At 35.3% G+C, this 20,087-nt stretch overlaps 1 protein-coding gene across 2 annotated transcripts; it reads left to right on the top strand.

Annotated features, from left to right (window-relative positions):
* The first annotated feature begins 2,583 nt into the window (after positions 1-2,583).
* On the top strand, positions 2,584-18,678 carry MOB1A (MOB kinase activator 1A). Of its 2 annotated transcripts, none has more exons than XM_039852818.1 (6): positions 2,584-2,827; positions 5,917-6,080; positions 9,488-9,581; positions 10,904-11,037; positions 14,747-14,910; positions 16,006-18,678. In XM_039852818.1, the coding sequence occupies exons 1-6, from the start codon at positions 2,814-2,816 to the stop codon at positions 16,081-16,083; spliced, it is 648 nt and encodes a 215-aa protein (XP_039708752.1). In that variant the 5' UTR covers positions 2,584-2,813; the 3' UTR covers positions 16,084-18,678. The 2 variants fall into 2 exon arrangements, with proteins under 2 accessions (XP_039708752.1, XP_039708751.1); XM_039852817.1 differs by having other exon boundaries at positions 2,585-2,827; positions 5,914-6,080.
* The last annotated feature ends 1,409 nt before the right edge of the window (positions 18,679-20,087 follow it).

Here is a 20,087-nt window from a genome sequence, read left to right as displayed (position 1 = left end):
GTTATGTTGTAGATGCTTGGGTATTCTAGGCAGAAAGAATTACAAGAATAGGAACATGGACTTAAGGAGGTCAGGGTTTATTGGGGAAATAGCAAAAGTGTTTGGCCCAAGCACTGCCTTGAGCAATGAAGCTAAAAAACCAGAAAACCAAAAACCAAGTCATAAAAAAACCAGAATCACTTCACCTTTCAACTTATCAGTACTGGCAAAGATGCAGGAAGGGGCAAATCCCCCAAGTAGGGACTCAAGTCTCACACTAAGAGAGAGCATCCTTGACTGCACACAGGAAAGAATTCAAGCACATGCCAGAGTCAGAGACAAAAGAAAGTTTATTAGAGAAGGAATAATGCTTCATAGACAGTGTGGTCTCCTCTCAGAGACAGAGAATGAGAGAAACTCTGAGTGTTTGAGGAATTCAATTTATATGTAATTCTTAGTTTCTTTGAATTACAGTTTAAAGACATTGTTTCCCTATTTTTCTTTAATGGTATGGATATGCCACATGAAAGGTATGAGTATTCAGTGTTAAAGGCATGTTAGTAATCTCAGCCTTTGTTCTTCTGTAGGTTCCCTGTGGTCTGGCCAAAGGAAATGAATGATTGGGTTTATTTTGTGTAGAATTTGTTTTCCTGTTTTCCTTTCATAGTATGGGTAAATAAATTGTTAGTTAGCCTAGCAGGAATCTTCCTTTGTTCTATAGCTTTCCAGAGGTCTGGCAGCACATTGCAAGCTCTGAATACAATTTAGTTTAATATTTAGTTTTTATGCCTCTTCCCTATATCAGTAATACTGTATCACTTATTTCTGTATAAATCTCCTCTATTAGACTGGTATTTCCAGTCTATATCCCCATTCACTCAATGAGTAATTATTGAGTAGTTTCTGTGTGCCAGGCACTATGATGAACACTGGGGATGATAAATGAACAACCTATCTCCAAAAAAAATTTACAGTCTAGTGGGAAAGAAAATGTAAAGCAGTTTGGATGGAAATGTGAACAGGGTGGGTTTCTGTCACTTGCTACCAAAAATACTAGCTAAAATAGACTATAACCAACAAACCCAATCATGGTGTTCTTCCCTTTTCTGTGCCCCCACTTCCACCATACAGAAGCCAGATCACAGAGATCAAATGAGGAGTCTGGTAGGAGGAGCCAGATAGAACTAAGTGGCAAGTAAGATAATGACTGAAAAATGCCCATGAATTTATAAACTAAGACACTTGAAAGCCTGGCAAGAAGTTTCTGTGGGAGAGTGGGCACAATGCAGAATCTGGACAGTTAGGTGTTAAGGATCAAGGGTATGGTGACAATGTGGAGACAGTGAATAAAGACTGTTATTGGACCAGAACCCCCTTTGAGTTGTTGGATGGTGCTTTAGGGGCCTGAGCTAACTTTAAAGTAAGATAAAAATAAATTTGTTTCAAAAGGCCAATAAGCATATGAAAAAATTCTCAACATCAGTCAAAAGGGAAATGCAAATCAAAATCACAATGAGATACCACTTTATACCGACTAGGATGGCTGTAATCAAAACGATAGATAATAGCAAATGTTATTAAGAATGTGGAAACATTAGGCCCCTCAGACATTTGCCAGTGGGAATATAAAATGATGCAGCTGATTTGGAAAATAGTCTGACAGTTCTTCAAAAAGTTAAACATATAGTTACTATATGATTGTGGGGGTCTTTTTTTTTCTTGAAAATAACCAGCTTAAAATAATCAATAGCCCAAAAGGCACATTTTGGGGTGGCAAACTCTGCTTCCCCTCATGACCCAGCCACTCCTACGTATATACCTGAGAGAAATGAACACATTCATTTACACAAAAACCGGTACAGGAATGTTCATAGCAGCATTATTCATAATAGCTAAAAAGTGGAAACAATGGAAATCCACCAACAGATGTATGCATAAACAAAGTAAGATGTAGTCATACAACAGAATATTATTCACTTATAAAGAAGAATGAAGTACTGATACATGCTACAACATGGACGAATCTTGAAAGCATCAAGCTAAGTGAAAGAAGCCAGTCATGAAAGACCATACATTGTACGATTCCATTTATAGGAAATGTCCAGATTAGGCAAATGCGTATGAAATGTAGACTAACTGTTGCCACAGGTTATAAGGAGAGAGGAATGGTGAGTTACTGCTAATGGGTACTGGTTTCTTTTGGGGTGAGGAAAATATTCTAGAATTAAATAGTGGTGATGGTTGCGCAACTGTAAATATACGAAGAAAACCATTGGAGCATACATTTTAAAAGGGTGACTTTTATGCCATGTGAAATATATCTCAATTTAAAAGCCAAATTAAATTTTAAAAAAATTGCAGCATTCATAGAAGCCCCATGCTACCTAGGGATCAGGAATCCAACAGCAACAAGCTAGATCAAATACATGTGCAGCCACTCTCCCAGACCTAGGACCGAAATGCCACTACGCCTCTGGGAGAAGAAATGCCGGTCTGGTGCCTGATGTTTGGGTGAGCTGCAAAAGAGGGCGGGGTGAAAAGGGGCGCATCGCGTCCCTCCCGGCGGTGGGGCGGGGCAGGGCAGAGCAAAGCCTTCTCTCGCGAGATTATGCTGGTTCCGCATTTGAGCTCGCCTAGGTGGGAAGGGCGAGTGAGGTGGGCGCAGCAGCTTGCAGCGGTTTATACCGTCTCGACCCCAGCCTGGGAGCTGCCGCACCAGCGCTTCCGCTGTCGGCGGGCTGAGGACTGTCCGCTCCCTCGCGGTTCCCGGGCCGGCTCCGTATCCTTACCGCGGCGGGGCCAGCGGCCCCTCCCCTTCCCTCTGAGAATAGAAGATGAGCTTCCTCTTGTGAGTGCGGCCGGGCTGAGGGGTCCAGGGCTGAGGACTGAGGGCCGAGGTCAGGGAGGGGGAGAGAGGGAGCCTGGGGCGATGGCCGGGCCCGTGGTTGGGGTGGCTGGCGCTTGCTTTGCTCAGGGCCACGGGGGAGCCTGGGACGTGGGCCGAGACAGAAGGAGATGAAAGTCGACGCAAAGGAAACGGAGCGAGGAGGTTGGGGAGTAGAAAGGCCCTGAGGCCGGTAGCGCCTCCAAACTTTTCCGCCCGAAAGCCCATGAGGGCGGAGGGTCGATCTGGAGGCGGAGCCGCGGGCCCGGCCACAGGCTCTCAGTTTCTCTCTAGTCTGGAGCCTTTTCTAGTAACGATCCGTTGCTGACTTAGCTTTTCATTCCACCGTTTGTCCAGCTTTATTATCGTCAGAATTAAATTACCCCCGCGGTAAAATGCCGCCTCAGGAAAACGTGGAGTGCTGCAGTTTGCGCACATTATTCTCAGGTGGCTCTCTCCACATAGTATATTGCTTAGATGTGTTTTGTATGATTGAACAAATATCCATTTTTAGTTAATGGACATCAGCCACATACTTGACGTTGTTATTAAGTTACATGGTGTTTCATTACGACAGTTTACTTATGGTGAGAAATTTGGATTCTTTCTCTATTATAATAATAGCACTACTGAGAATCTTTGTCCAAATCGCTTTTTCTCACCTTTCAATTATTTTTTTTTAAGGGTATAGTTTGTAAGGTATGACTACCATGTCGAAAAGTCTGTATGATTTAGATTTTAATTGCAAATTTCTATGTTAATAGAACAATCTCCCACGTCCCCCAAATATTTTTCTTATGAGTTAATGTTTAGTTATTTGTTTGTTTGTGGATGTATAGTTGCTTAGTTGCTCTTTGGACCTAAATGTAAGGCTGTGTATTTCTTTTAAACGTCGTTTTGTTGATGATCATTTGAGTTTCCACTTTTTGGCTTTGTGAATAATGTTGCTATGAACTTTTGTGTACTACAAATTTTTTTATTGGATGTACGTGTTTTCTCTTGGGTATATACCTAGGAGTGGAATTGCTGAATTACACGGTAACTATGTTTAATGTTTTGAGGAACTGCCAAACTTTTTCAGATTACTGCACCATTTTGCGTTCCCATCAGTACTGTATGAGTTTCATTTTACCCACACCCTTGCTAGTACTTGTTAAATTGTCTTTTGGATTATAATCATCCTAATTAGATGTTTCATGGTATCTCATTGTGATTTTAATTTGTGTTTCCCTAATGAATAAAAAAGATGAGCATCTTTTCGTGCGCTTTGGAGTAATGTCTTCAAATCTTGACCATTTAAAAACTTTTTTTCCTTTTTAGTTGACAACCTCGGACCATTTTAAAATTAGGTTATTTGTCTTTTTGTTTTTCAGTTTTAAGAATTCTTTATCTTTGATACAAGTCCCTTATCACATCTGTGATTTGCAAATATTTTCTCCCATTTTGTGAATTTCTTTCACTGTCTTGAATGTGCCGTTTGAAGCACAAGAGTCTTAATTCAGGTGAAGATCATATTGAATCATGAATCATCTTTTTCCTTGTTAGTTTTCCATTTGTAAAAGGCCAGTCCTTCTAATTGAGTACTTTTCCTATTAAACGTAGTTATTTATCATGTTAAAAACTTTTCGTATTTGATTTTTAGCTTTTCTAAATTTTTCACTTCGTAATCAGTCTTATTTAAAATTCAAATTACTCAGGTAAAGTGAAAGCCCACAGTTTTGTTCTCTTCTTCTTCTTAGAAGTAATCCTCAATATCAGTTTGATGTGTATCCTTTCTGATATTTTCTATGCATTTACAAAATGGGCTCCTGCTGTACATTTGGTTTTGTCTTAAGATCCTTCCATGTGAATACATGTAGCTCTAGCTTGTTCTTGTTTCTTGTTTTTAACTACAAGACTTCATGATGTGGATATATCATAGCTTATTTATTCTTTTTACTAATAAACCTTAGGCTTGTTTCCAGGTTTTTCACCATTAAAAACAATTGTGGAAAACACATCCTTATTCGCATCTAAGAGAGACGTAGAAGTGGAAGGGATAAATTGAGGAGCATTTCAGAATTAACATATACTGCCATATTGCCCTCCCCAAAACACTGCATTTTCACCAGGAGTGTTAAAGTACTAATTTCACATACTGTAATTAGCTGGTTTTAACTTTTGACACTCAGATTAAAGAAAAATAAATCTTTAATTAAGCAGCTTTTCACATGTTCATTGGTCATTATAGGTTTCCTTCTGAATTGCCTATTCATCTCCTTAACCCAATTTTCTAAAGGGTTCCTTACCTTTTTTCTTAACACATTATAGAAGCCCATTATCCAGTTTATCCTTTGTAGTATATGTTGCAAGTATTTTTTTTGTTACTTGTCTTTTTACTTTGTTACTGAAGTTTTTTAATTGTTATGATTTGAAATCCATCTCTTTTTTTTTTTTAGGTTTTGGGGTTCTGTGTCATGTTAGGAAGTCCTTATGGATGGTGTGAGATAGGAATAAAAACTTGTTCTTTCCCTCAGAAACCAGTTATCTCTGTCTCATTTATTTTTTTCCTCTAAAAACATCAAAATGTGTTATATCCACTGCGGTTTGCTTTGATGGTATCCCAAATATTTTGACATAGAAACTGAACTTTGACCTATGAGAACCTGAGGGCTACCCCCCTCCCAGCAACTTATCTATAGGTGGGAATTGAGGTTAAAGGGAGGTTAGGTTTCTCAAGCAGTCACAGAGATAGTAGCAGATCAAGGACTAGAATTCAGGTTTTTTTCTTCTTTTGGTTAAAGTGCCCTTTCTGTTACATCACATTGCTTCATGAGGCGTATTTCAGTTGCCTTCTATGTGAAATTGTGCTACTAATCCTGTTTCAATGTGAGGAAAGAAACTTAAAGCATTCTTTCATTGTGCTCATCACCCCGACTCCCCACCCCATCAATGCTGGCACTTTTTAGGGCATATTTTTTATTTTATTGTATGAGCAGTTTATGTGCTTAAAACTATGCCATTCTGCTTCTAGTCATACAGTCGATGTCCCTTTTCTTTTAACCTAACAGCAGCAGCCGCTCTTCCAAGACATTCAAACCAAAGAAGAATATCCCTGAAGGGTCTCATCAGTATGAACTCTTAAAACATGCAGAGGCAACTCTAGGAAGTGGGAATCTGAGACAAGCCGTTATGTTGCCAGAGGGAGAGGATCTCAATGAATGGATTGCTGTGAACAGTAAGTTTTAAATAACATTCTACTTTGCTGGTTTATAGGAAGATTTTGCTAAAATTTTGTTGTTAATGAATTTTCTTTTACAGATATAAGGTTTGTAATATAGTAGATTATCTGTAAAGAAACATGTAAGTACAAATACATCCAAAACTATAGTGTTCTCTTCAAAATACTTGGTTGTAGCTTTTGTGATTGAGGCGAGAGACCTGAACAGAAATGATGAGTGCTTTGGAGTAATTTCTGGGGAGAATGGAGCTGAGTAAGGTCAGTAAAAAGATTGGTAAATGCAAAGATTCTACCTGTGTTAGACCATGACTTTGTAGGATAACCAATCTTTAGAGTTGTGCTCCTATTTCCAACAGCTCTCATCTGCCCATGTATACAGAAAAGTCACTTGCAATTTAGATCATCAGTCGATTGATTGTTGTGATTTAGGATTAGTCATAGGAAATTGAGAGATTGAGAGAAAATGGAGGGAGCCATGAACTGAAAGTCTGACTTCAAGAAAGTAGGGGTATGACATGGAAGGGAATGCTGAGGCTAGACATTTGAATATTAGAGTGTATCATTTCTGAGATAAGTTCTGGGTGATAAGGTTTAAATCTATGAAGAATTTCAGCTGTTACAGGAATTTTTTAAACTTTTTCATGGAAAATTTCAAATTATAAAAGTAGAGAAATGGGTGCATCGAATTTCCAGGTAGCCATTAACCAGCTTCAACAATTATCAATTTATGTTCAGTTCATGATTTTTCTATATATTTCATCCTGATTAATTTGAAGTGAATCCCAGATATATCATTTTATCTATAAATACTTCAGTATCTAAAACAATTCCTATTTGAAAAATCACGACAATACCATCATTCCTTTACATTATCAAAAATCATGACAATACCATCATTCCTTTACATTACAATATCTAATCAGTGTTCATATTTCCCCTGATTATCCTATAAATGTTTCTTTTTATAAAACATGTGGTTAGCTTGAATCAGCATCCAGGAAGGCCTGTACATATATTTCTTGAATCTCTTAATAGGTTTCCCCTCATAGTCTTTTTTCCTTGTTTTGTTGTTCTTGAAGAAACCAGTTCATTTTTGTTCCAGTGTGAATTATCCTCAAGGCATTCATTATGATGTTCTGTTCCTCTTATTTCCTCTAGAACGTTAGATCTAGAGCAGCACTGTCTAATAGAACTTTCTGTGATAATGCAAATGCTGTCATATCTTTACTGTGGCCTTTTAGCACTTGAAATGTGGCTAATGTGACTGAATTTTGTATTTCAATTTAATTTTACTTAAGTAGCCACATGTGGCTAGTGGCTACTGTATTAGCACAGATAAGGAGCTCAGATCAGTCAGATTTGATTTTGTTGGTTTGTAAGGCTACTTCATAGATGGTGGTATATACTTCCAGTCGTGTAGATACTCCCATAGTGTCTAGTTGTCTTTTATGTGGTGTTAATCAGCTATTGATAATTGTTGACTTGGTCAGCACTATCTGATAGAAATATAATGTAATCTACAAATGTAATTTAAAATTTTCTAGTAGCCACATTAAGAAAAACTTTTTTTCAACTCATTAAAAAGCCATTATTCATATTACTAAGAGAAAAAAACAAGATGCAGAACTATGTAATATGTTATATTTTTGTGTAAAACAAGATAAAGAAACTTAGGTGGGAAGAAACAAAAAAATAATATAGTAGTTGCTTGTGTGTAGGAGGGGATTTGGAGTGACTGGAATTCAGATTTTTTTCACTGCATGTTTCTGTATATCTTGATATGGGGACCATGTGAAGTATTATGTATTAAGAAAAACTTTTTTTAAACCTTATTCAAATTATCTTTTTTTTATTCTGAAGGCATCTATTGGCCTTTTAGTCTTAGATTTTCCTTTGAGACTTATTGGTCTAGATCAGCTGTTCTCAATTCTTTTGGTCTCAGAATCCCTTTATCCTCCTAAAAATTATTGAGAATCCCAAAGAGCTTTTCATTATATAGGTTATATGTAGTGATACTTACTGTGTTAGAAATTAAAACTGAGAAATTTTAAATACTATTTTAAAAATAGCAATAATAAACCCATTACCTGTATGTGTGTGTGTGTATAAATTTTTTTAATGAAAAATGACTATTTTCCAGAATAAATTTTAGTGAGAAGTATGGCATTATTTTACATGCTTGCAAATCTTAATGTCTGGCTTAATAGGAGAGAGCTTGGATTCATTTGTCTGCTTCTGCATTCAGTCTGTTGCGATGTGATCATGGAGCCTCTGTGCCAACTCCACTGTGCCTCCTGAGTGAATGAGAATGAAAAGAGCAATTAAAAGTGTTCCAACCTCACAGGTTCCCCCTGAAACAGGGAATTCCTAGACCACATTTGGAGAACAGCTGCTTTAGACCAATGAACTAGCACACTACCCGGGCATACTCTTTGTTTTGAATGAATATTGTACACTGAAGTATTACTTTCTTAGAAACATGACTAATTAAGAGAAAGGTTTATAAAAGGGAGTTTTGTACAAAATTCCTTTTGACAAATTGAACTTTTTAATCTGTTTTGTAAGAAACTCGAAAAGCCCTAGTGGATTTTTAGGTACTCGTTTAGACAGGGAACTAAAATATTTTTGAAAACTTGTGTGGTTTTAAGGTTTATGTGGTTCTCCTTGCACAGAATATGTTTCACTCAGTGAAGTTGTTTCACTCATTCCCAACCTCTTCCATTTTCTTCCAGATCAAGCTGAAGCTCCTTTAGGAAGTACTCCTTGCACCTCAGCTCCTCAATATGTTGCCTTTTCTCTGAATTCTTGCACTTATTGTTGGCCTTTGGGTACTACCTTATATGTTGTATTATTCATCTCTGGTAATTTTGTTCTTCCTGTTAGTTTGGAGGCTCCAGGGCAAGGGACATTATCCTATGTTTTTTATGTCCTCGGTATGCATTAGGCCTCAATTCTTTATGATGAATTAGATTTTTTAAATACCTATTAATAGCAGCTGATACATTGCCTACCTTATAGTATATTCTATAACACTTTTCTAACAAATGGTATTGTTTGGTCCAGATTGATAAGAAGCTATGGTTTTTTTCATTCCCTAGGATGGAATCAAATTATATATGCTAATGACATAATAGTCAACATTAAGTTAGAATTATCTCTAATTTTTATTTTTCTGATATTATATGCCGATGAAAAGCTTAGGATATTAAAAGCGAATATATGTAAAAGATTAACTTAGATATGACAATGTACAAAGAGAATTTACAGTATCCTGGATTATTGAATTTCTCAAGGATTCAGCCAAAAATCGCAATGCATTATCTATTTATCCTTCAACTGAGAGGTCTGATGCTTTGTTGTTTTCACACAGACACTTTAATACAATTCTGCTACTATCTTTCCAGCTGTAGATTTCTTCAACCAGATCAACATGTTATACGGAACTATTACAGAATTCTGCACTGAAGCAAGCTGTCCAGTCATGTCTGCAGGTCCAAGGTACATATTGCTACCTATTATATAGGTATTTGAATTACTAAATAAAGCTAATTGCTGATTGATAGAAATTAAATAATGAAGACTTTGTTTTTATCTGTTTGCTTGTGTAAAAGCAGTTCAATTTTATGAGTTCTTGAATACTTATCTATAAGCTTTTAGTTATTATTAAATACTTTGGCATTTGGTACTTAGTGTTTTATTTTGTAATTGCATTAGAGTAAGTATGAATGTTCAATTGTAGGAGTAAAAGGAAAAAAAATTTAGTTAGGTTTATCTGGCATTGCAAGTTATTTTTTCAATTTTATTAACAATATGGTTCTGTTTCTGGTTTTTAAATTAATTTCTTGAAAGTTTTTGGTTGACTAATATTCGATTAGTTTTTCTTGTGCTTATTCAGTGTTAATTACTTCTAAATTGTGCTGCTTTTGTTATCTGGCTTAAAGATGCTAGATTTTAACATTTGACTATAATAAATTTCAAGAAATATTGAGAAAGAGATGGAATTCTTTGTCACCCATAATATCCTCAAGGTATGATGAGATTAATGTTTTAGTGTGTTTTTGTCTTTCCTATAGCAAATGACTGATTTTATGTGATAATAGATGGTATCAAGATGTTTACCTCATGGGAAAAAAAGTCCTTTCTAAATTCGCTACAGGTATAAAGGATAAATAGGTCCCCAATGAGTTCATAGTCCAATTATGATTATAGTATTTTAGGAGAGATGTTTTATTTTGTGTTGTTTCAAGTTTTATTTTTCAAACTTCCTTAAAAGAAATTTAAACAAAATAAGTAGGAAAATTAAGCATACCTATGGCTTAAACATTTTACACAGTGAAGTTTTGTGTAAGTCTTGTTAATCATTCTAGCTCAGCAAATGTGAATAGGAAAAAGATGGCATACCTAAGGATATTTCTTTACATCCTCTCCAAGAAACAGGATTTTATAATCTTGACTCTATTGGTGATAATTTGATGGCCAAGGATCTCAGAATGTGGTGATCCATCATCCCCTTCCCCAGTCCTCAGCACTCTCTGCCTAATAGACAAGAATGCAGTTCCTTTATCTGTCCCAGGGCTCTGTCAGAAAACATCTATTCTGGCACTGCCAGCTGCCACATTATCTTCCTTTTCTCTTCCAATTATAACCGTCACATTTCAGAATAGTTCTATAGGAAACTCACCGTAACCTTCAGTAGAAGTTTAGGTAATTTACTAAAGGTTTATATAACTTCTGTTGACAAAATGTGAACCTACTTTGATTACAAGTTGCAATTTGTTAATGTTTTTGAAAACTATCAGTAAAATCTTTTTTCTCTTCAGATATGAATATCATTGGGCAGATGGTACTAATATTAAAAAGCCAATCAAATGTTCTGCACCAAAATACATTGACTACTTGATGACTTGGGTTCAGGATCAGCTTGATGATGAAACTCTTTTTCCTTCTAAGATTGGTGAGTTTGGGTTATAGAACTGATTTTCTTTTAAATAATTAACATGTTCTTTTTAAAGCTCTATCACTTTAAAAAAATGTAACAGATTGCTAAATTTCTCTCCAAAAAGATTATAAATGTATACTCCCTTCAGACATGTTTGTATCTGCCTGTGTTTCTTCACCAATAGCAGTTGTTACTCATTTTTTAAATCTTTTATAATTTGGGAAATTTAAGGTACATTTAAAAAATATTGATGAGATTGAGCATTTTTTGGTTTATTGATCATTGTGTGTTTTCTGTTTATATCCTTTGTTCATTTCTTTGTATGTTAAGGATCTAGCTCTTTGTCATACATGTTGCGTGTATTTTTCCCAAGGTTGCCTTTTGTCTTAGTGTGTTTATGAGATGTTTTTGCTACATGTAACATTCTTATTTTATCCTATTAATCCTTTCTTTAATGATGTCTGGATTTTAATCAGTGATTAGAAAGGTTTTTCTTACTTCCGTATTATAAAAATATCTGACCATATTTTCATTTAATATTTCTGTGGTTTTGTTTTTACATTTAAATCCATCAGGAATTTTTTTTCTCAATGTTCCCTTCATTTTTTTTTCCAGTTATAAATGCTAGTCAGTTTGTCCAGTACTATTTATCAAATACATGTGTCTTTTCTCCCAATTATCAAATTGCCACATATTTTGGAGTCTCTTAATCTCTTTATCTGTTCCTATAGAAATGACGGTTTTAATTAACCATAGCCATGTACCTTGGAGCATCTTGTAGGGCTAGTCTCTTTTCCGTGCTCTTCTTTTTCAGAATATTCACGGCTATTCTGGGATATTTGTTCTTCCAAAGAACTTAGAATCATTTTGTCAAGGTAAAAAAAAATCTTTGTGAGATTTTGATTATGGTTTCATTCAGTTTGTAGATTAATATAGGGTTTCTGATTCTCTTGACAATACCGAGTCTTCCTAGCCAAGAACAAGGTGTATTTCTTCATTTATTCATGTCTCTTATTATTTTCTCTTATAAAATTCTATAGTTTAGTTTGTGCTTATCCTTCAGGTTTCTTAAGTTTATCCTAGACATTTAATATTTTTTTTTATTGATATCTGGTTTCCAACTTGTTACTGTTTAGTATATAGAAAAGCTGTTGATTTTTATATAAATGTTATAGTTGACCATCAGATTTTGGTTGTTTCTGTTGTTTTGAGTTGATTTTCTTGAGTTTTTTAAGTATAATAATTTTGCCTTTTTCTTTCTAACACGTATTCCTGTGTAACTCTTACCTAACTGCACCAGCTGGTGTATCTACCGAGCAGTGCTGACTTACGGTGATGATGGCAAACATCTTAGATTAAAACATGATATTTATTCATTAAAGTTTTCCTCTTATGGAGGATAAAGAGTACTTTTAGCTTTATTCTATTTTCTCAGCTTCTCATTCTTTAATAATTTATCTTAATGTTCTGGAATTCTTTCCTACTTCATTAGGCTATTATTTTTTATGTGAGTGCTTCTAGTATTTCAGAATGAAGCAGGAATCTTGCTTTTGATTAGAGGTATGTGGATTTAAGTCAGGTATGATCATAGAGTTTTATCAGATATTTTTCCAGTATCTGTTGTTGATGGCTATAAGGTTTTTAATGTTCTCCTGGAAGACTATTTTTTAGTTGCTAATATTTTGATTAAGATTTTGGCATTGGTATTGATGGATGAGATTAGTCCTTGTCGTTTTCGGTTTAGGGATGTCTTATGAACAACACATTGTTGGATTCTGTATTGTCTGTTCGGGCTGCCATAACAAAAATGCCAGAGGCTAGGTGGCGTATAAACAATAGAAACTTATTTCTCACAGTTCTGAAAGCTGAAAGTCCAAGATCATGGCTCCAGCAGGGTTGGGTTCTGGTGAAGGTCCACTTCTGGGAGCAGACTGCTAACTTCTTACCTAGTCCTCACATTGTAGAAGGGCAGTCTCTCTCCTTCCTCTTTTATAAGGGCACTAAGCCCATTCATGAGGGCTCTGCCTTCATGGCCTAATCACCTCCCAAAGGCTTCACCTACTAATGCCATCACCAGGGCTTAGGATGTCAACATATGAATTTTGCAGTAGGGAGACACAAATATTCAGACTATAGCAGATTCCTTTTTTTACAGTTTAATTATAGGCTTTTTCAGGAGAAAATTTTGTATCATATTGTTTGTTTGCCATTGGTCAACTTTTTCATTCTATTAAACCTTTTATTTTCTTTCTCACAGATTCATTATTGCATATTGGCTATGCTTGAATGTTTCTGTTAAACTGAGCTTGGAAAAATTGCTTAGATTAAAACATGATATTTATTCATTAAAGTTTTCCTCTTATGGAGGATAAAGAGTACTTTTAGCTTTATTCTATTTTCTCAGCTTCTCATTCTTTAATAATTTATCTTAATGTTCTGGAATTCTTTCCTACTTCATTAGGCTATTATCCACATCTTACTTTTGCCAATTATTTATTCATATTAGATGAAACTTTATTTTTAAACTAGTATACCCAAGTTATTACTGTTCCTTTTATTATCAAGATGCCTATTTGTAAATTCTGAGAGAAAAGGAGTTTGACTTAAAGTACATCTTTTCAGTACATGAACACAAGAGCCAGTTCAGAGTAACATACCCATGAGTTCCAGAATAATGTTTGAAGGGGCAAGTTGTTAGCTAACACTTGGAGGTTGGGGAAACCCTCAAGAAAATCAGATTATAAGAACAAAATATACTAAATTTCAAGCTGTTAAGGACTGATTGAGAAATTAAAATGCAGGAAAGGATAAAGTGTTTTAGCCTTTATCCATTGAAAGATTAAAGAAGGAAAATGTTTCAAGAGTAATGTTTGGAATAGATCTCTAAGGCCAACTAATCTAGACTGTTTGCAAGCAAGTGCCTTCTTGTGGGTTTATTTACAGTGCCAGTTGTATTGTCCTTCTTCTGTCCCTGCCTTCTAAGATACTTTGGTCTTGTCAACTAATATTCTCGTAAATGTAAACAGTCACATCCCTACCTGCACCGTTTGGAGAGAGATTACCCAGTTTTTTCTAGGGAGGCGTTTATTTTCTTTGAAAAATAGGGAGCCTACCCTTCCTTTTTCAGAAAGTATATCCCCTTCTTAGACTACAGGAAAATGAAAATAGTACTTTAAAAAAATTAAAAAGTTGGGGACTCCTAGTTTAAGAAAGAAAACTGGCTCTTCAGAGTAATTCAGAAGATAAAATACTTTTCTATCTGTAAACAGTAGATTATGATGACTCAGGATGTGCCTTTAATTTTTTTCTTTTGCTTAGGAGAGTTTCCAGTCCTGGTTGAGTGTGCAAAATTTATTTTATAGTTACAAATTACAAAAAGTAAAATTTTCTATTTATAGTCAAAATACTTATTCTTGTTGCGTTTAATCTTAGAGAGAAGCTCTTCAGTGTTAAACAGCAAAATTATGTTTATTTTAACTTTGATTCAGTAGCAGCTTATATAACTTTTGATAACCTGTTCCTGCTATTCTAAGGCAGTCAGAAAAAGCGTGATATGTGAGCATACCTCATATACTTAGGTTTTTCCATTGCCTTTTAAAAAATGTGGAAATAGGCTTGTGTTGTGAATGTGTGTTTGTGTTGGAGTTGTTCATGGCCATGCCTGAAATTTCTGCTATTCAATTAGATAAAAGACTAACAGATATACATGTATATTTGATTATAGGTGTCCCATTTCCCAAAAACTTTATGTCTGTGGCAAAGACCATTCTTAAGCGTCTATTCAGGGTTTATGCCCATATTTATCACCAGCACTTTGATTCTGTGATGCAGCTGCAAGAGGAGGCCCATCTCAACACCTCATTTAAGCACTTTATTTTCTTCGTTCAGGTAAGTTGACACATTTGGCTTGGTAGCTTTAATAAGGAGCAATTTATAGAGTCTTATTTAGAGATGTAGAGCTAAGTATAGCAGGGTTCTCTTTTCCACATTGTTTATTTCACTGATATACATAACAGTATAGAAATAATCACACACACTCCCCACCTCCCCACCCCCACATTTGGGGCTTTCTGCCTCTGGCTGCCCAGGTCTCTGGTTAGGATATGACCTAAGATAGCTTGTCTGTACCCTTCTGTTCCATCACCACTGCTGGGTGAAAAGATGCTTTGAAATATTTCTGCAGTTGGGTTGTTCATGAGATGTTTCTACCTGGAAAAGAAACTTTTGGAATAACCTGTTAGTTGCTATCATGGGTTAAGTTTCCAGAAGTCTCACCTCAGGCCAAAACTTTTGAAATCAGCAGCTAGAAACTTAAAACCGGGCAACCCCCTTCGGAAATGTGGCTTGTTGTCTTATGGGTCCTTAGTTGGAACTGGTACTTTTTAAAATCAAAATAATTCACATTGTTTCAAAAAGATATCAGAGAATCAGGACTTCTTTAGCCTCACTTTAAAGATATATCATTCTATGTGCAAAATATAAGTATAGTATGTCCAGATAACATTTTTTGGTGGAAAAACTAGTAGCGTTATAGAAAATACTGTGTATTGCAGTTCTGTATGTCACACAAAGGGGAATGTATTGTACTCTTTCTATTTTCCTTCTGAGATTGTTGCATGGCATAGATAGAGGTATAGTATAGATATGGATGTAGATATATGAAACAAAAAGATCCACTGCCCCAGAGGTGTCCACTATCAAAGGTCCAATGTACAGTTTTCAGATGTCTTATAAATGCAAGCATGTACAATTTTGATTTTAATGTTTTACATAGTGAGTATCAAGCTAATACGCACAGTTACTTATTTTGTAAGTCTCCTATATTTTAAGAAAAAGAATAAAAATCCTGTTTTAAAATGGTCACAGATCATGCCATCATTCTTTTGGATTTCAGAAAACTAGAGATTGGAAATTTCTCTGAATTACATTTACAGAGTTTTAACTTCAAATCTATTTTTAAATTTTATTTTTCTTCTCTTTTAGGAGTTTAATCTGATTGATAGGCGTGAGTTGGCACCTCTTCAGGAATTAATTGAGAAGCTTGGATCGAAAGACAGATAAATATTTCTTTTAGAACACAGTTACCCTCTTGTTTCACCTCCTGCTAGAGCTCTCTCATTGCTATCTGTTATAGACCAGTGATACAAACTTTAAGAAAACAGGATAAAAAGACACCTTTTGTCTGTGTCTGCTGATAAAAATTGTCCTAAAGGTAGGTCGGCCCAGTATCTTCAGAGTGAGAAATTCAGGACATAGCCACATCTGAGGCACTATGTGACCACTTCTTTTATTATCACAGAGTCACACTTCTGTTACATGTGATTATTAAACTGTAGTTTATCAATTTATTATTATTATTATTTTTTTTACTGAAGAAAATGATTTAAACTGTTTCAAGTTATAGCATAATGTATATTAAGAATTTCTACCAATACTTTAGTAACAAGTTTCCCCACAAATTTCCTAACACACTTAGATTGGTTTTTTCCTGCCCCCCCTTTTATTTTTTAACAAATTAGACATTTAACAAAAAGAGACATTTTTAAGTTTCCTTAAGATTTAGAACATTTGTGTCACTTTGGATAATCTAGTTTGAAGTTGTTGTATACTAGTGTTTTTATTGATAATACATGTTTGTATCTTTTTTCAAAATCCATGATTTCAGTGTAAATCATATGACATGTATGAGAGTAATCAGTTATTTCTAAATGACTTTATTTTTTAATCTTTATTTGGGATTTTATTCACATATGAACCTATCTAAATGTTTGGAGTATGGTATCAGAAATAATTTTTTAAAGCATCTTATAGATTTGTATTTTGAAATACTTCATTCAGATTAATTTTAATAGGTAGCTTTGGCTGAGGAAAAAAACTTCCAAAAAATTATGACAAGTTCAGATCTCAAAATAGTGATTTTCATTCACGTTGCCTTGAAAGGGTAGGAGAATGGAAGAAAGTACCCATGAGCTTCCTTTTTTAAAAAATTATTTCTATGTTTTTATTGTGACTTAAGACTTAGTTAACTGAATAGTGTAGAACTGCACGAACTTTATCACAATAAGGATAAAACTTAAGGAAAACCACAATAAAAAAGGCCTTGAAAGGTGTATACATTTTATAACACAGCTAAAAGTTTGGTGTGTTACCTATTTTTTAATTGTGTGTGTTTATGTCTAAAGGAGATAGACTAGGAGGAATATGTAAAAAAAATCTTGTGTGAGTAGTCAAAGGATGGATTGAACATCCATAAGCATTTTATCCTGTTTTAATTGTTTTTGTATCAAAACTTGAAATTATTCTATTTCTATTAGGTAAAGAGAATCTTTCCCCTTAGTAAGAAAAGATCTGCTTTTCATTAGGTTTCTAGGATTTAGTAATCTCTAGTTGACTGTTGAGGCACAAGTATACTCAAGCCTTGTCAGACTCCCACCACTTTTAAGTTCATCAGCATTGTTTCAGAGCCGTGACTTGCAAAGTGCTCACCAGCTTCCTTGATGGCTTTGAAAAAGGTTAGCCTTGATAGGGTTTTTTGTTATTTATTTGTATTATTCCATCAGAGTTTAAAGAAAAGAATTGCTTAGAAACTCCATTTTTATAATAACTTCAATAAATTCTTAAACATATATGGAATTTTAAAGGCAACAAAACATTTCATCTGATTTAGGTGGAAGCCATACCTCATTGTTTCAGGAATTAAAGAGTGAGATAATCACTTATGAAAAAAAGAGAAAAGCCCTCTATGAGACATTCCACAATTCATGGTTTAAGTTTATTCAAAGGTCCCTGTCATCCTGTCTGTATGTTTATGTTGATCATTTACAAATAAGCAGGTTTCTAGATGTGACCTAAAATGTTACTGCATCTTGACTTTAAACCTTGTTGACTTTAATTAAGTCTGCAAAGAATGAAATTGGATACTCAACTAGTGTTGTACCTTTGTCATCTTTTCTATTTTAAATATTCTCAAAAGGGTGCTCACTTTTCTCCAGTTCTTTTCAGTGTAGAAATCCTCTCTTCATGACAGCCCCAAAACAAACCAAAGATGGTCATGTTAGCATAGTAGTAAAGGCAGCTTATTAATGAAACAAATAACATTGTTGGTAATTTGAGACTCAGAACGGACTTTTTAAAACAAGCAAGCAAACATTACCAGGTTCCCAAACTAATCTGGCTTAACCACCAATGCAGCTAAACATTTGTATTAATGTTGTTTATATCCAAGGCTAGGGAGTTGAGGGCAGAATTGGAGGAAGAGGAGAGAATGACCCCTTACTGACTTCACTAGAGGGCCAATATTTGATAAGAGTTGGAAGAAATCAGTCTGCCTTTGACACCTCTCACTTTTGATTTATCTCCCTATTGCCCAGGGTCTGCCTCTTCCACAACAATCTCTCCTGTGCCCACTCCTAATCACAAGTCATCTCCTCTGTCCAATTGCTGTGCCTCACACCTGATAACTGTCATGGGGTGGGGAGTGTTTTGTACATTATGCAGTTAATCTTTTGGTGCTTTTATTTCCAAGCCTTTAAAAAAACTTTGGCAGTGATGTGCATATTTTTGTTTAAATATTGAAACTTCCTTGTACTACTTCCTGTGTTGACAAACAAATGTATCCTTCTCCAGACTGAATAAAGTGATTTTAGAGGGCTGCCAGCTAAGAAAGTATTTCCTTTCATCTTAGACTTGTAGAGTCCTAGCTCATGTAGCTGCCTGCCCAAGAAATGCAAATCTGTATTCATCATGACTCTGATAACAAAAGGAAAGTTTTCCTAGTGTGCAAAGCAGGAGCAATCGTGGTGGTGATATTAAACTTTTGCAAACATTGTTGAGGTTTCCTGATTATACCGTTGGCCTTTTCTCTGAGCAACAAGGTTATACTAGAAGTGGAGCTTCTGAACTTAACATGATTACCTCAATAAGCATGTACAAATCAGGCCCAAAGAGGATGAGTCCGAGAAGTTTGTTTCTGAGCAACCCCAGTCATGACGCTGGTGTTAGCCTTGCCTGGTTCTCGGAGGCTGTCTCTTTGTAGAACTCTGGCCTGAAAAATGCCAGCTGGGACACCAAACTGAGCGCCTTCAACAGGGATGTCATTTCCTCTTGATATCTATTTAGTAAGAGCATTTGGTTTATACTGTTACAGAAATCTGGCAAAGAGGGAAAATAGTACTGCAGTCTTCCTGTGTTTTTGTGTGATATTTCCGACAGTTAAGGCTTTTGGGGGATGTTACATACGATAGCAGTAATTTTACCGAAGCAGCTGCATTGAAATTCACTTTTTTCTCTCATCAGATTCTATTTCAAACAAGTATTCTGTAAATCCAAATGGATTGCCAGTGTGCTATAGATTTATTATAGAACAACATTCTGTGTTTGATCTACTTCAAAAATAGCTTAAATAGCTTGCATAAGTTAGTCTTGGTTACCATCTAAAATATTTTTAAATGTCCTTTACATGAAAATTTGTGTTGTGTTTTTAAACCTTTAGGGGCTTTATCTATTTTTCTAAGTCATTTAACTGTACTTTAAAAAAATATTTTGTATCTACTTTTGTAACTCCATCAGAATAAAATATATTAAAAAAGAAATGACTGATTAAAGTATTTGTATAACTTGAGATTTTTGCAACTTCTGTGGAAAGTTGTCTTTATCATTTAGCAGCTGATATGTTTTCTTAATTCTTAGAAGGGAAGTTCCTAAATAAACTATCTTATAATACCAGCATTCCTCCCCGACACACACACACACACACACACACACACACACACACACACACACACACACACACCGAACAAACTATGTTTCTGATTACAGTGGCTAAAACTTATCCGAGACAAAAAATAAGTAGTTTCCTTCCTACCATGCTAAACAAGCTCCTGACCTTTTATACACTCCTGGCTGTGAGACTGAGATAAAGGAAGAAGAGAGACTGGCCTCTTTAATTTTTCTGATCTTGATATTGAGTGCTCAGCATATCTGAAAGACATTCCCCCTTCCCCCAGGCAGCCATTTTTCATGATTGTAGGAAAGAGTTCCTTTTAGAGGACCAAAGTATAGATAAC

This window comes from Pteropus medius, unplaced genomic scaffold (assembly GCF_902729225.1).
Source record: "Pteropus medius unplaced genomic scaffold, Ma_sr-lr_union100, whole genome shotgun sequence".
NCBI classification, from domain to species: domain Eukaryota; kingdom Metazoa; phylum Chordata; class Mammalia; order Chiroptera; family Pteropodidae; genus Pteropus; species Pteropus medius.
Note: the sequence above shows the minus strand (reverse complement) of the source record. Positions and strands in the feature narration are given on the sequence as shown.